At 21.2% G+C, this 15,007-nt stretch overlaps 1 protein-coding gene across 8 annotated transcripts in view; it reads left to right on the top strand.

Moving 5' to 3' along the window:
• Positions 1-15,007, top strand: part of LOC109604404 (tensin-1) — a 293,281-nt gene that overhangs the window by 205,819 nt on the left and 72,455 nt on the right. For 5 of the 8 annotated variants that reach the window (XM_049965846.1, XM_049965847.1, XM_049965848.1 and 2 more), the window contains one exon: positions 14,404-14,676. The exons of 2 other annotated variants lie outside the window; for them this stretch is intronic. In XM_049965846.1, coding sequence (XP_049821803.1) covers positions 14,404-14,676 — 273 coding nt within the window. Of the gene's footprint in view, positions 1-2,955; positions 3,158-14,403; positions 14,677-15,007 lie in introns of those variants that run through there. One more of the 8 variants, XM_049965849.1, reaches the window with a different exon arrangement.

Below are 15,007 nucleotides of genomic sequence, written 5' to 3'. Positions count from 1 at the left end.
AGTCAATTTGACCAAATATTCATAACTAAGGAGTCAAACAACAAAAAACTCAAATATTTTCTTGACATTCTAATACCAAATATAAATAATTGCCAAAAAAAAAAAAAGAAAAATAAATGATAAATAAAGATATATTTTATTAAATAATTATAAATTTTAACTTTTCAAAATTCTCCAAAAATTTATTAGTGAACAGATTTATTTTAAATTATTTGAGGAAAAAAATATCAATACAATTTCATTTTAACTACATTACATAAATGTATTTTTATAAAATTAATAGTTCTTAAAATATTTCAAACAAATTTTAGAATTACCATTAAATTTTAATGTTAGAAAAATTAAAAAAAATATGAATAATTTTCAAAAAAAGAATAAAATATGACAAATAAAGATGTATTTATTAAATAATTATACATTTCTTTTCAAAATTCTGTGAAAAATTATTACTGAACAGATTTTTTTTAAATTATTGATTTGAGGAAAAAAATATCAGTACAATTTAACAACACTACATAAATGTATTTTTATAAAATTAATAGTTCTTAAAATTTTTCAAACAAATTTTAAAATTATCATTGAATTTTAATGTTAGAAAAATTAAAAAAATATGAATAATTTCCAAAAAAAGAATAAAAATTGACAAATAAAGATGTATTTATGAAATAATTATAAATTTCTTTTCAAAATTCTGTAAAAAATTATTACTAAACAGATTTTTTGTTAAATTATTGATTTGAGGAAAAAAATATTAGTACAATTTAATTTTAACAACATTACATAAATATATCTTTATAAAATTAATAGTTCTTAATTTATTTCGAACAAATTTTAAAATTATCATTAAATTTTAATGTTAGAAAAATTAAAAAATATGAATAATTTCCAAAAAAATAATAAAAAATGACAAATAAAGATGTATTTATGAAATAATTATAAATTTCTTTTCAAAATTCTGAAAAAAATTATTACTGAACAGATTTTTTTAAAATTATTGATTTGAGGAAAAAATATCAATACAATTTAATTTTAACAACATTACATAAATGTATTTTTATAAAGTTAATAGTTCTTAAAATGTTTCAAACAAATGTTAAAATTATCATTAAATAATGTTAGAAAAATTAAAAATTATGAATAATTTCCAAAAAAATAATAAAAAATGACAAATAAAGATGTGTTTATGAAATAATTATACATTTCTTTTCAAAATTCTGAAAAAAATTATTACTGAACAGATTTTTTTTTTTAAATTATTGGTTTGAGGAAAAAAATATCAATACAATTTAATTTTAACAACATTACATAAATGTATTTTTATAAAGTTAATAGTTCTTAAAATGTTTCAAACAAATTTTAAAATTATCATTAAATTTTAATGTTAGAAAAATTAAAAAATATGAATAATTTCCAAAAAAAGAATAAAAAGATACAAATAAAGATGTATTTATTAAATAATTATAAATTTCTTTTCAAAATTCTGTAAAAAATTATTAATGAACAGATTTTTTTTTAATTATTTATTTGAGGAAAAAATTTCAATACAATTTAATTTTAACAACATTACGTAAATGTATTTTTTTAAAAATTAATAGTTCTTAAAATGTTTCAAACAAATTTTAAAATTATCATTAAATTTTAATGTTAGAAAAATTAAAAAATATGAATAATTTCCAAAAAAAGAATAAAAAATGACAAATAAAGACGTATTTATTAAATAATTATACATTTCTTTTCAAAATTCTGTAAAAAATTATTAATGAACAGATTTTTTTTAAATTATTTATTTGAGGAAAAAATTTCAATACAATTTATATCTGATAACATTACATAAATGCATTTTTATAAAATTAATTGTTCTTAAAATGTTTCAAACAAATTTTAAAATTATCATTAAATTTTAATGTTAGAAAAATTAAAAAAAATATGAATAATTTCCAAAAAAATAATAAAAAATGATAAAGATGTATTTTATAAAATAATTATAAATTTTTTTTCTAATTTCTGTAAAAAATTATTTCTGAACAGATTTTTTTTAAATTATTGATTTGAGGAAAAAATATAAATACAATTTAATTTTAACAACATTATATAATTATATAATTATATATATATATATATATATATATATATATATATATATATATATATATATATAGAATATATATTATTATATATTATTATATATTTTTATAAAATTAATAGTTCTTAAAATGTTTCAAACAAATTTTAAAATTATCATTAAATTTTAGAAAAATTAAAAAAATATGGATAATTTCCAAAAAAAGAATATAAAAAATGACAAATAAAGATGTATTCATGAAATAATTATAAATTTGTTTTCAAAATTGTGTAAAAAATTATTACTGAACAGATTTTTTTAAATAATTGTTGTACTTGACACCAAACAGGTGCACCTCACTCAATATATTAAAAATTTGACCAAATATTCATAACTAAGGAGCCAAACAACAAAAAACTGAAATAATTTCTTGACAATCTAATACCAAAACGTATAAATTTCTAAATTACAAAACCAATTTAAAATTCACACAGCATTGTTTTACATGAACGGCCCATTATCACATATTCAACAGCAACTACTCCAGCAACAATTCCCATGATGTTGTAACAAACAATAGAAAAACACAAATACTACAGATAAATAATTCATATTTACTGGCAAATAATGGATTACTCAAATTTGCATCAACTCTGTTGGAAACTGTAAATAACGTGGTCGTGATACAGTCGATACGTTTGATAACCTTTATCGGGCACACACACACACACGGCATATCGTCATTTTAATAAAATTTATAATTCTTCGAAATTTGTTACACCGTTTAATCGCATTATCTGAGATGATAAGGAACCTAGGCGTAGGTTTACACACCGTTCCGTAGCTAAATCACAACTTGGTACTTGGCAAATAATGAACGATTTTGTTTGCAGTAAGTTTTTTGGGTAAATTGCACGCCAATAAAATAATGGAGACATCAAAATAACCTCGATACTAGCTGGAGATTTTGTAATGGTTAAAAATAAGTGTTTAGTGTTGTTTTGCTAGTGGATAAGAGCAAATCATTTAAGCAAAATCATGGTTAAGAAGAGGAAGCCCTCGATCACCAAGGAAGAAGTGAAGAAGATTAAGGAGGTAATTAACCTTGCTGGCGTGAATTAGGTTTAAAAATCAATATCCTCGGTGATCTGTTAATGGTGAATTTTTTCGGACGTTAAAAATAGCCTCGTGGTACTAAGGTCAATGATAATAGACGACCTAAAGGTCACCGTTGTTTACATATTATGCCTTTAATTATTTATTATATCATTTCGTACCGAGAAACATTTAATAAAACGCATTGTTAGGGCCGCATCATTAAAAATAGACGTGATGGTTTTGAAATTACAGAAGATGAATTTAATTTTACATAAATTACCGATGTTTGTCTTGGCAATTTACCGCGTACTTGTGGGTTATTTAAGCGAATTACGACGGATGAATGTTTAATGAATTGATTGTGGGACCAAACAAGGCAAAAAAATGGTTTAACTGATTAGATTACATATCATTTTTTTCAATTTTAACGGTTTAGATTTGGATATTTTTGTCCTATTTAATATTTACAAAAAAAAATGGTGATGTTTTATTAATTTGAAATAATTCTTTAACCTTGTCAAGTGGTAATCAATTACAATTTAAAATGCCAAATTAACTTTCTATTCAGCACATTAATTTATTGCTTTTTATCTGTGTTTCATATACTAATTATTATTAATGAACACAAGTGTTGGGTGTGTTAAGGATTTAATGTTTTTAAATTAATTTATTCATTCAAGCCTATTAAAACTGATGGCAATAAATTGTCTATGTTTTTGGTACGTACAACATTTCATGCAGTTTTATGCAAATAATGGTTCTTGAAATGTTCCATAACAATTTTTAAACTCATTCAGTTAAAAAATCCAAAAATATTTAGAATATAATTCTCCACAAATTTACTAGAGAACAAATGAACACTTTATAAATGCATCTTTATAAAATTAATAAGGTCTTAAAATATTCCAAAAGAATTATTCATTAAGTTTTTATGTTAAAAATCCAAAAATATGGATAATTTTCATAAAAAAAATAAATAGATAAGCCTTACGTAACCTTTAAATAAATAATAAAATTCCAAAAATATACATAATTGCCAAAAAGAAAAAAAAGAAAAATAAATGATAAATACAGATATAGATATTTTATTAAATAATTATAAAATTCAACTTTTCAAAATTCTCCTAAAATTTATTAATGTTTTGGAGAAATAAAATATCAGTACAATATAAATTTAATAAAAATATATAAATGTATTTTTATAAAATTAATAGTTCTTAAAATATTTCAAACAAATTTTAAAATCATCATTAAATTTTAATGTTAGAAAAATTAAAAAAATATGAATAATTTTCAAAAAAAGAATAAAAAATGATAAATAAAGATGTATTTTATTAAATAATTCTTTTCAAAATTCTGTAAAAAATTATTACTGAACAGATTTTTTTTAAATTATTGATTTGGGAGAAAAAATATCAATACAATTTAATTCTAACAACACTACATAAATATATTTTTATAAAATTAATAGTTTCAAACAAATTTTAAAATTATTATTAAATTTTAATGTTAGAAAAATTAAAAAAATATGAATAATTTACAAAAAAAGAATAAAAAATGATAAATAAAGATGTATTTTATTAAATAATTCTTTTCAAAATTCTGTAAAAAATTATTACTGAACAGATTTTTTTTAAATTATTGATTTGAGGAAAAAAATATCAGTACAATTTAATTTTAACAACATTACATAAATGTATTTTTATAAAATTAATAGTTCTCAAAATGTTTCAAACAAATTTTAAAATTATCATTAAATTTTAATGTTACAAAAATTAAAAAAATATGAATAATTTCCAAAAAAAAGAATAAAAAATGACAAATAAAGATGTATTTTATTAAATAATTATAAATTTCTTTTCAAAATTCTGTAAATATTATTAGTGAACAGATTTTTTTATATTATTGATTTGAGAAAAAAAAGTTTAATACAATTTAATTTTAACAACACACAAGAAAAAATAAAAAATACGAATAATTTACAAAAAAAGAATAAAAAATGATAAATAAAGATATATTTTATTAAATAATTATAAATATCTTTTTAAAATTCTTAAAAAAAAATATTTGTGAATAAACAGATTTTTTTTAATTATTGATTTGAGGAAAAAAGTATCAATATATTCTAAATTTAACAACATTACATTTTCAAAAAAATATTAAAATTATCATTAAATATGAATAATTTACAAAAAAATATATAAAATGATAAATAAAGATATATTTTATTAAATAATTATATTTATTTTCAAAATTATAAAATTAATAGTTCTTAAAATATTTTAAACAACTTTTATAAAATTATCATTAAATTTTAATGTTTGAAGTATTAAAAAAATATGAATAATTAAAAAAAACTTTTTAAAATGTTCCAAAAAATTATTACTGAGCAGGATTTTTTAAATTTATTTAATAATAATAATAATAATAATAATAATAATAATAATAATAATAATAATAATAATAATAATAAATTCTTCAAAAAAAAAAAAAATTATTTGTGGAATTTTTAAAATTATTAATTTGGAGAAAAAAATTTCAGTTTTATAAAATTAACAGTTTTTAAAATGTTTCAAACAAAATTTAAAATTAATAATTCTTAAAATGAAAGAATTAAAAAATTTTATAATTATCATTAAATATTAATGATAAATTAATAATAATAATAGAAATTAAATAAATGACATTAATTAAAATTATTTATGAACAGATTTTTTTAATTTTTAAATTAATTATTTGTATATTTTAAAAATACATGAACAATTTTAAATAAAATAAAAAATGTAATAATGTGTATACAATTCTTTAATCTTTAAAAACAATTTAAGAAACACACAATATCAATTATAAATTTCAAAATTATTTAGCACACTAATTTAGATATATTCAGTCGATAGCAACAAATTGTTCACATATATGGTACTTATAAGAACTATTTCGTTGCATTTAACGATTTTGTTTACCTGTTGTAGCTGGGTCAAGTAAATATTTGCCTTGTGATCTAATCTCCAACTAGTTAAAATTGTCCCATGGGCAAACAGTTCAAATCGCGAATAAACATTTCCTGGAGACTTTCATTAAAAAAAAAAAATAATAAAAAATCTTAAAAAGTAACTTCCCCTTATCTCCTCCTAATGGAATTTTTAATTCGCCTTGATTAAATTTGTCAGCAAACAGGGGCCAAGTAAATTGATTTATCCCCCCATAAATTTCCATCATCACGCATTAACCAATTCATTTTCTTTCTATTTTTAGTATCTAGTCCATTAATGCGGCAATATCTAAAAAGCAGTGACCGGTGCTTATTACGTTTTATCGTTGGCCACACGTAATTTCGCGGCCTTGGCAATAAAATGCAATTGTCAAGGTACAGAGAGCCGCTGGTAAATAAGTTTAACACGGCGTGGACACTGCTCGTGGGTAATTTGCCTTTTTATTGGGGCCGCTATCAAAAAGGACGACCGAAAACTCATATTAATAAAGTCGACACTTTAATTGAATAAGTACGCTATTTTTAGTGGTGATGCAAAACTGGATTGCTGCCCCGGTTTGTTGAAGAGCAAGGTGCGACGTCAAAGCGTTTCGCAACGTCCAACAAACGCTCCAAACGCCATTTCAAAAACAATTTGCTCCTCCAAACAATGACGCAGCCTCGCCGCTTCTCATTCAGATCAGGCCCGTTGTTCTCGTCCAATAATGGACCATCAGTTATTGTAACTTAACCCACATTTGTTTCTTAACAATCATCGGGAAACCATCATCCGTCATCGGTCCGAATCGTTTTCCTTTCAATTTGCGGTTTCCCCTCGCTCTGTTTCTTGTATCGAATCCATTCCCGAAGATTACAGTGCGGCCAAGAACGGGACGGAAATAATTAAACCGTCCGCAGCAATTTTCATGAACGTTTCATCACCACTTGACCGCCGCTCTTCGATACAATGTTTCGTCGCACACCTGCCGCCTTAAGTTGGCGATTAATTTGATTTACGCACAAAAGATACGTAATTCATTTTAATAATTCGATTGTGATGCAGATGCGAATCGACGATTGATAACAACGGACTGTTTGTTATGCCTGTCAGTGCGTTCGGAATGGGCCCGTGCATAAACAGTCCGTTTTGTTCACACATCGTTTGCCTTTCAACTTAACAGGCGTCTTCCCAACAGGTCAGATGTTGTGATGGTGATTGTTTTGAAGTGGTGCCGTTGTTTTGTCCGGATGGTTCGGGTCAGATTCTTTTGGTTAATTTGATGTACTTGTTGTGAATCGAGTGTCTTAAGCAAATTGAGTTCAATTTGTTTTATTGGACTAATTTTTATTTGTTATGGTGCAGACTAATTTAGATGTACTCAGTTGGCCATCATAAAAGACGATTTTCACAATAAAAGAATGACAAAATTCGTAGTAATAAATTAAACATAGAAACACACTTTTAGAATTTTTTAGTTTATCCTGAAGATTTTTTTATTAAAATTAAATAATGAAGCAGTTATTAGTTATTATTTTTAAGAATGTTCAATTAAGAAATTATAAAATTATCACATATTTATTTAAAATATTAATTAAAAAAATTATAAATTTCAAATTTTTAAAATTCTGTAAAATAATATTAAGGTACACATTTTTAAAATCTTAATTTGAAGAAAAAAATGATCAGTACATGTTATTCATAATTACATTTAATAAATGTATTATTAAAAAATTAATACCTCTAAAAATATTCAAACAAATTTTAAAACAATTATTAAATTATTGTTAAAAAAATCAAAAATATGAATAATTTTCTGATAATAATAATATGAACAGTAATAAATGATCATTATCAGCAAACTTAACAACACAAGTATATTTTTTACAAAAAATATATAAAACTATTTTTAAGCATGATGTATTAAATAATTATAAATTTCAAAATTTTTAAAATTTTTCAAAAATCTTTTTTTATAATTAATTTGATTTAATTTTTTTTTTGTTTGTTTTACGTTTTAAACTTAAAAAATTAAATTTTCATATATTTTAATTATAAAAAATTCAAAATTTTAAAACTCGAAAATACTTATAAAATTTTAAAAACATGAAAAATTTTCACAAAAAAATATTAAATATTTTTTATAAAATCATAAAATTATTTTTTTTTTTATAAAATCATCAAGAAATATATTAAATTTATAAAAATATATAAAAATATTAAAAAAAAAAATAAATTTAAATAAAATTCCAAAAATATGAACAATTTAAAAAATATATTAAATTTGAAAAAAATAATAAAATAAATAAATAATAAAATTAGAACTTCTTTAAATGTTTCAAACAAATTTTAAAATTTTCATTACATTTCAATTATAAAACATTCCAAAATGTTCAGAATTTTTAATATTAATAAATAGTAAATAAAAAATAATTTATAGTTATAGTTATAACTTATTAAATAATTGTAAATTTTAAATTTTAAAAATTCTTCATAAAATTAAAAAATTATTAATATTTTTTAAACTTAGTAGCTCTTCATAAATGTATATTTATAAAATTAATTGTTCCCAAAATGTCTAAAACAAATTTTAAAATTTAATGTTAAAAGATTTCAAAAAAATATGATAATTTCCAAAAAATTTGAAATTTTTAAAATTCTCCAAAAAATTAATAGTTAAAATTAATATTTTTTTAAATTTATTAAAAAAATATTAATTTTATAAAATTATTAAATTATGAAAAATTTTCCAAAAAAAAAAAAATTTTGAGTATTAAATAATAATGATTATTAAAATAATTTTTTTTTTTTTAAATAATTCATTAATTATTATTTTTGACACTATTTTTTATAATTAATTTCATTTATTTTTTTATTATAAATTTGAAAAAATATCAGTATATTTAAGACAAAAAACACTTTATTTAAATTAAATATTAATTTAAAACAAAATTTAAAATATTATCAATAAATTTTAATGTTAAAAAATTCCAGAATATAATCATTTTTAAAATAATAATAAAAATATTAAATAATTTTAAAGTTAAAAAATTAAAAAATATGAATAATTAAAAAAAAGAAATAAATAAAAATGCATTTTTTTAAATAATTATGAATTTAAAAAAGTATAAATTTCAAATTTTTCAAATTTCTCCAAAAAATTAATTATATGAATAGTGAACATTAATAAATATAAAATTTTAAAATTTGAATAATTAAAAAAAATATGTATATAATTTATTTATATATATGTCGAAAATATTGTATGGTTTATGGGAACAGATATTTTTTAAATTATTACCTGAGTGAAAAAAAATTTCAGATATAACTTATGAAATTTTGAAAATATATGAAAAATTTTCAAATAAAGTATTTGATTTAAAATTTTTTATTAAATCACAAAAAAATATATTAATTAATATATATTAAAATATATAAAATTTTTTAAAAAGAAAAAAAAATATATTGTGACTTAATTTTAATAATATAAGAAACAAATTATTTAAAAAAATTAAAAATACACAAGAATTTTATATAATTTTAAATTAGGAAAAATTTTCCAAAAAAAAAAATTGAGTATTATATAATAATGATTATTAAAGTAAATTTTAATTTTTTTTTAAATAATTAGTGACTGACATTTTTATAATTAATATCATTAATTTTTTTATTATAAATTTGAAAAAAATATCAGTATATTTAAAACATAAAAACACTTAAATTAAATATTAATTTAAAACAAAATTTAAAATATTATCAGTAAATTTTAATGTTAAAAAATTCCAGAATATCATTTTTTGAATAATAATAAAAATATAAATATTAAATAATTTTAATGTTAAAAAAATTAAAAAATATGAATAATTAAAAAAAAAAGAAATAAATAAAGGTGCATTAAATTATTAAATAATTATGAATTTCAAAAAGTAATTAAAAATTTCAAATTTTTCAAATTTCTCCAAAAAATAATTAATATAAATAGTGAATGTTCCAAAAAAAACCAAAATTGTAATAATAATAAAGACCTAATTTTTTAAATAAGTATAAATTTCAAATTTTAAAACTCGAAAATATTGTATGGTTTTCTTATAAAGAAACAAAATATTTAAAAAAATTAAAAATGCACAATAATTTAGATGTAATCAATCGATTTCGTACTTTCGGCCATCATAAAAAATGATTGTTATCACCGAATTAATCCGTTAAGGTTTCAGTGCCGTGCTTCCATCCAATTAGGCTTAACAGACCTCTTCGGATTATCCGATCGGTGTAATAAAGGGGGGCATAAAAATCACATCGTGGGCCATCCAAATATATCACCCCACCTTTATGTGCCACTTTTTTCGACAGTCCACCTCGTTATTGTTGATCTGCAATAGATTTAAAAGTAACTATAACTGTTTTTGGACGATTAAAAGTCCCAACTCGTCCGAACTTTATCGGGTCATCATCGGATCTGCGATATCGTTCTTTCATATGGTCGGACTGCGTTGTTACACAAGTTATATTTATGTCACGTTCTCGAGGACTTACATGTGTTCAATTGACATGTTTTGCGTACACAATGCAACTATGTTTTTGCCGACAAAACCATTTTCTACTTGATTAGAATGCAGAATTCATTATTTTTTAAAGCGCTTATAAAAACGTGAAATTGCTAATTCGCAACATTCCCGCAAACTCGTGAGCTTATGGCCGTTTTTAGATGTTGAGCTCTTTGCCAAAGGACCAGTGATTAATGTCGTCTTACTTTTTGATCTGGTTCGGTTGTTTTTTTGCGGGATCGATACATAAATAAAGAGGCCATTACGGGGCACAATCGTCGAAGTAATTCATCAAGTTCAAAGCTGAAATAGTAACATTATATCCTAGTGTGCATCAATCATTCCGAGAATGATATCTCATATGCCGGTACTAGGACAGTACAACAATAAATAATGTAACGAGAAATGTAACAGTATATTTACCTGGATTCTTTTGTGTTGGAGATGATAAGAAACGAAAAAGTGCTGAAGATTTATGCGACTGGGAGTTACAATATTGGATTTTTGCATGTTAACTGTTGGATTAATGTCAAAAACTGGGTATCTTGTTTAGATCACTTGACAATGTAAACTAGACAGCTTTTATGGCTTTATGAAAACTTGCCGGATTTATTCCACGCCATAAATATATACTGCAGAAAACTGCAGGGACACATTTTTAATTATAAACAAAAATACATATTTTTTGTCCTCTTCTCTAATTTTCTATATTAAGTAAACGTCTTTCTATTTATTATATTATATTATATAATATGTATTATAATTTATTTAAAGTTAAATTTTCATATGTATATATATATATAAATATATATATATATATATATATAAATATATATATATATATATATATATATATATATATATATATATATATATATATATATATAATTAAAAAATAATAAATAATAATAAAAAATAAAATAAATAAAATTAATAATTTTATAATGAAGATCCAAGATCTAAATAAATTTATTTTAAATAAAATATTTTCAAAATTTAATATAGATACAAATAAATAAATAAATAAATAAATAAAATTTTCCTATTTACATTAAATATTTTGTTAAATAAATCATTTATTTTAATACTTTTTCCATCATTGCAACAAGAACTTGGTACTAATAATAACAAAAAATAAATTAAATGAATAAAATCAAATTAAATTAAAAAAATAATTTAAATTTTAGAATGAATTTCTAAATAAATTTATTTTAACTAAAATATTTCTAATATTAAAAACATAATTATAAATAATAAAATATATTTTTAAATAAATCATTTATTTTATTACTTGATCTTTTATTTGACTACCAAGTTTCAAATAAATTTATTTGAATTAAAATATTTCTAATATTAAGGATATAATTAATAATATATAATAAACAATATAAAAAAATATATATATTTCAATTAAATAAATAAAGAAAAAAATAATTTAAATTTTAGAATATAGTTAAATTTTCTTATTTACATTAAATATACTTTTAAATAAATCATTTATTTTATTACTTCTTCCTTTATTTTACTACCAAGTTCCAAATAAATTTAATCGAATTAAACTATTTCTAACATTAACGACATATTTAAATATAAAAAAATAAATAATAAAAAATATATATAATTCAATCAATTAAATAAATAAATAAAAAAATAATTTAAATTTTAGAATATAGTTAAATTTTCTTATTTGCATTAAATATATTGTTAAATAAATCATTTATTTCATTACTTCTTCCTTTATTTTACTACCAAGTTCCAAATAAATTTATTTGAATTAAATATTAACGACATAATTAAAAATAAAAAAATGAATAATAAAAAAATATATAATTCGACCAATTAAATAAATAAATAAAAAAATAATTTAAATTTTTGAATGTCTTCTAAATTTTCTTATTTACATTAAATAAATCATTTATTTTATTACTTATTCCTTTATTTTACTTCCAAGTACCAAATAAATTTATTTGAATTAAAATATTTCTTATATTAACGACATAATTAAAAATAAAAAATAAGCAGTAAAAATATATAATTCAATTAATTAAATAAATAAATAAAAAAATAATTTAAATTTTAGAATGTGGTTAATTTTCTTATTTACCTTAAATATATTGTTAAATAAATCATTTATTTTATTACTTCTTTCTTTATTTTACTACCAAGTTCCAAATAAATTTATTTGAATTAAAATATTTCTAATATTAACGACATAATTAAAAATAAAAAAAAATAAACAATAAAAAAATATATAGTTCAATTAATTAAATAAATAAATAAAATATTAATTTTTATTAATAATAAATAACAATAATAAATAAAATTCAATAAATTAATTGAAAAAAATGTTAAAATGTTAAATAAATCATTTATTTTATTTTCATTATTACACTTTTTTTCATTTTACTACATTACTATTAAATAAATTTATTTGAACTAAAATATTAATATAATATAAATAAAATAATAATAATAAATAAAATTCAAATTTTTATTTTCCTTATTTACAATGAATATTTTGTTAAAAAAAACATTTTTTATTACTTTTTCCATTATTTTATTACCATATTTGTATAAATAAATTTATTTCGACCCAAATATTTCCAAATAATAATCTAATCTAGAATAAAATAAACAAATAAAATCAATCAATCAAATAAAAATAATGATATAAATTTTAAAATGTAGTTAAACTTTCTTATTTATATTAAATATTTTATTACTTTTCCCATCATTTTATCACGAAGTGCCAAATGAATTTTTTTAATCTAAAATATTTGGAATATAAAGTTAAAAATAAAAATAAATAAAAAAGAATAGAAAACTGCAGAGACTTGCGAAAGAACCATTAAAGAAAATTTAAAAACTCGTTATATTTTATCAAAACTTTTAAAGCTTCAGGCTAACAGTGTCTACTGATACGTAAACACCAAGTTTAACAATTACCTCATTGTTAAAACTTAAACAGTACGTATTAACAAAGGAAATTTATTGCCATAATATTAATCATGGTTGTTGTTTTTTTCCATTTTAAATAAAAGTGCACATGAATAAATGATTTATGCATATATTCCTGTCCAAAGCAGACATCAAGTAATTTTTTAACTGCACACCTGTTGGATTTGTTTATATTATTCACAATGCGTTTCACAACAAACATTCTGCACATATTGAGATAATGGCAAGATTTATTTGTCACATGGGATTGCCAACAGGGCCTTAAATGGACACAATTACTCGAGATTATATGCATAATGAGCTTTCTACCCAACAGTGAAATAAATTACTTAACAAATATCCCCAGTCGTCGTCTCGTAAATCTTTTTTAGCACGAGCTAATTTCAACTTCATTCGGGTGGCGACCGTATAAATTTTCAGCCAAACATAGATTTCCAATTAGACCGTTACAAACGAAAAACGTCCAAGAATCAACCGAGATAAACGGGAAAAGTTGGGAACGATAGGAGGCACGAACTCAGCCTAGCAATAATTTAATTGATCGTCCCAATTTGATAATTGTCGAGTCTAATGAGGGTCAATTAACTAATGGGTACAACGCGTTTTTTAGGTGTTCCTAACCTCCATCATCATCATCATCATTATTTGATGATCTCCATTAGGTTCAAGGTTTCTGTTTAACACGCAAACCATCAACCCCCCAACCAAAACTAACAACCTAGGTGTAAGGTGTAAACGAAAAGTCAGGAAGTAACCCCGTAAATTTTTCTAGGAAGCCGCACAAAGATACACGGACACGAGCTGGCAAATATTTCACACGGGCCAGCGCAAAACCCCATCGCCGTCCGTAAAGGACAACCAAATCCAGACCGACGATTCCGGCATATATTCCCAGATCGAGCCGGCCAACGGGGCGCCGCGGGGTCCCGTGCCCAGCCCCCGGCCCTCGAAGCAGCAGGCCGACAATCGGCACATAGTGCACGTCGAAAAAGTCGAAGTCACATACGAACCGACCGTAAACAACAACAAAGTTGAAGTAGTTCTGGTAAGCGATTTGTGACAGCCGAGCACGTGGTTCGGATGAACAACTAACACGAGAAATAATTAGATTAGGAGCGACTAACAAATAGTGCATTTATTGACTAACAAATTAATGGCTGGTGCATGGAGGAATACAAGCTGATGGATTGGATGCGTCCGTAATTGGATCCAGCTTTATTAGAAACGTTCTAACGTCGTGGTGTGGTTTTAATTTATTCATTAATTTTTATTTTTTAACGCTGTATCTATAAATATTGTGAGAATCGTTTGTAACTTGTTATTTTTAGTTATTATTAGTATGATGTAAAAATATCAATCGTCATATTTATCGTCAA

This window comes from Aethina tumida, chromosome 4 (assembly GCF_024364675.1).
Source record: "Aethina tumida isolate Nest 87 chromosome 4, icAetTumi1.1, whole genome shotgun sequence".
In the NCBI taxonomy this organism is placed as follows: domain Eukaryota; kingdom Metazoa; phylum Arthropoda; class Insecta; order Coleoptera; family Nitidulidae; genus Aethina; species Aethina tumida.
Note: the sequence above shows the minus strand (reverse complement) of the source record. Positions and strands in the feature narration are given on the sequence as shown.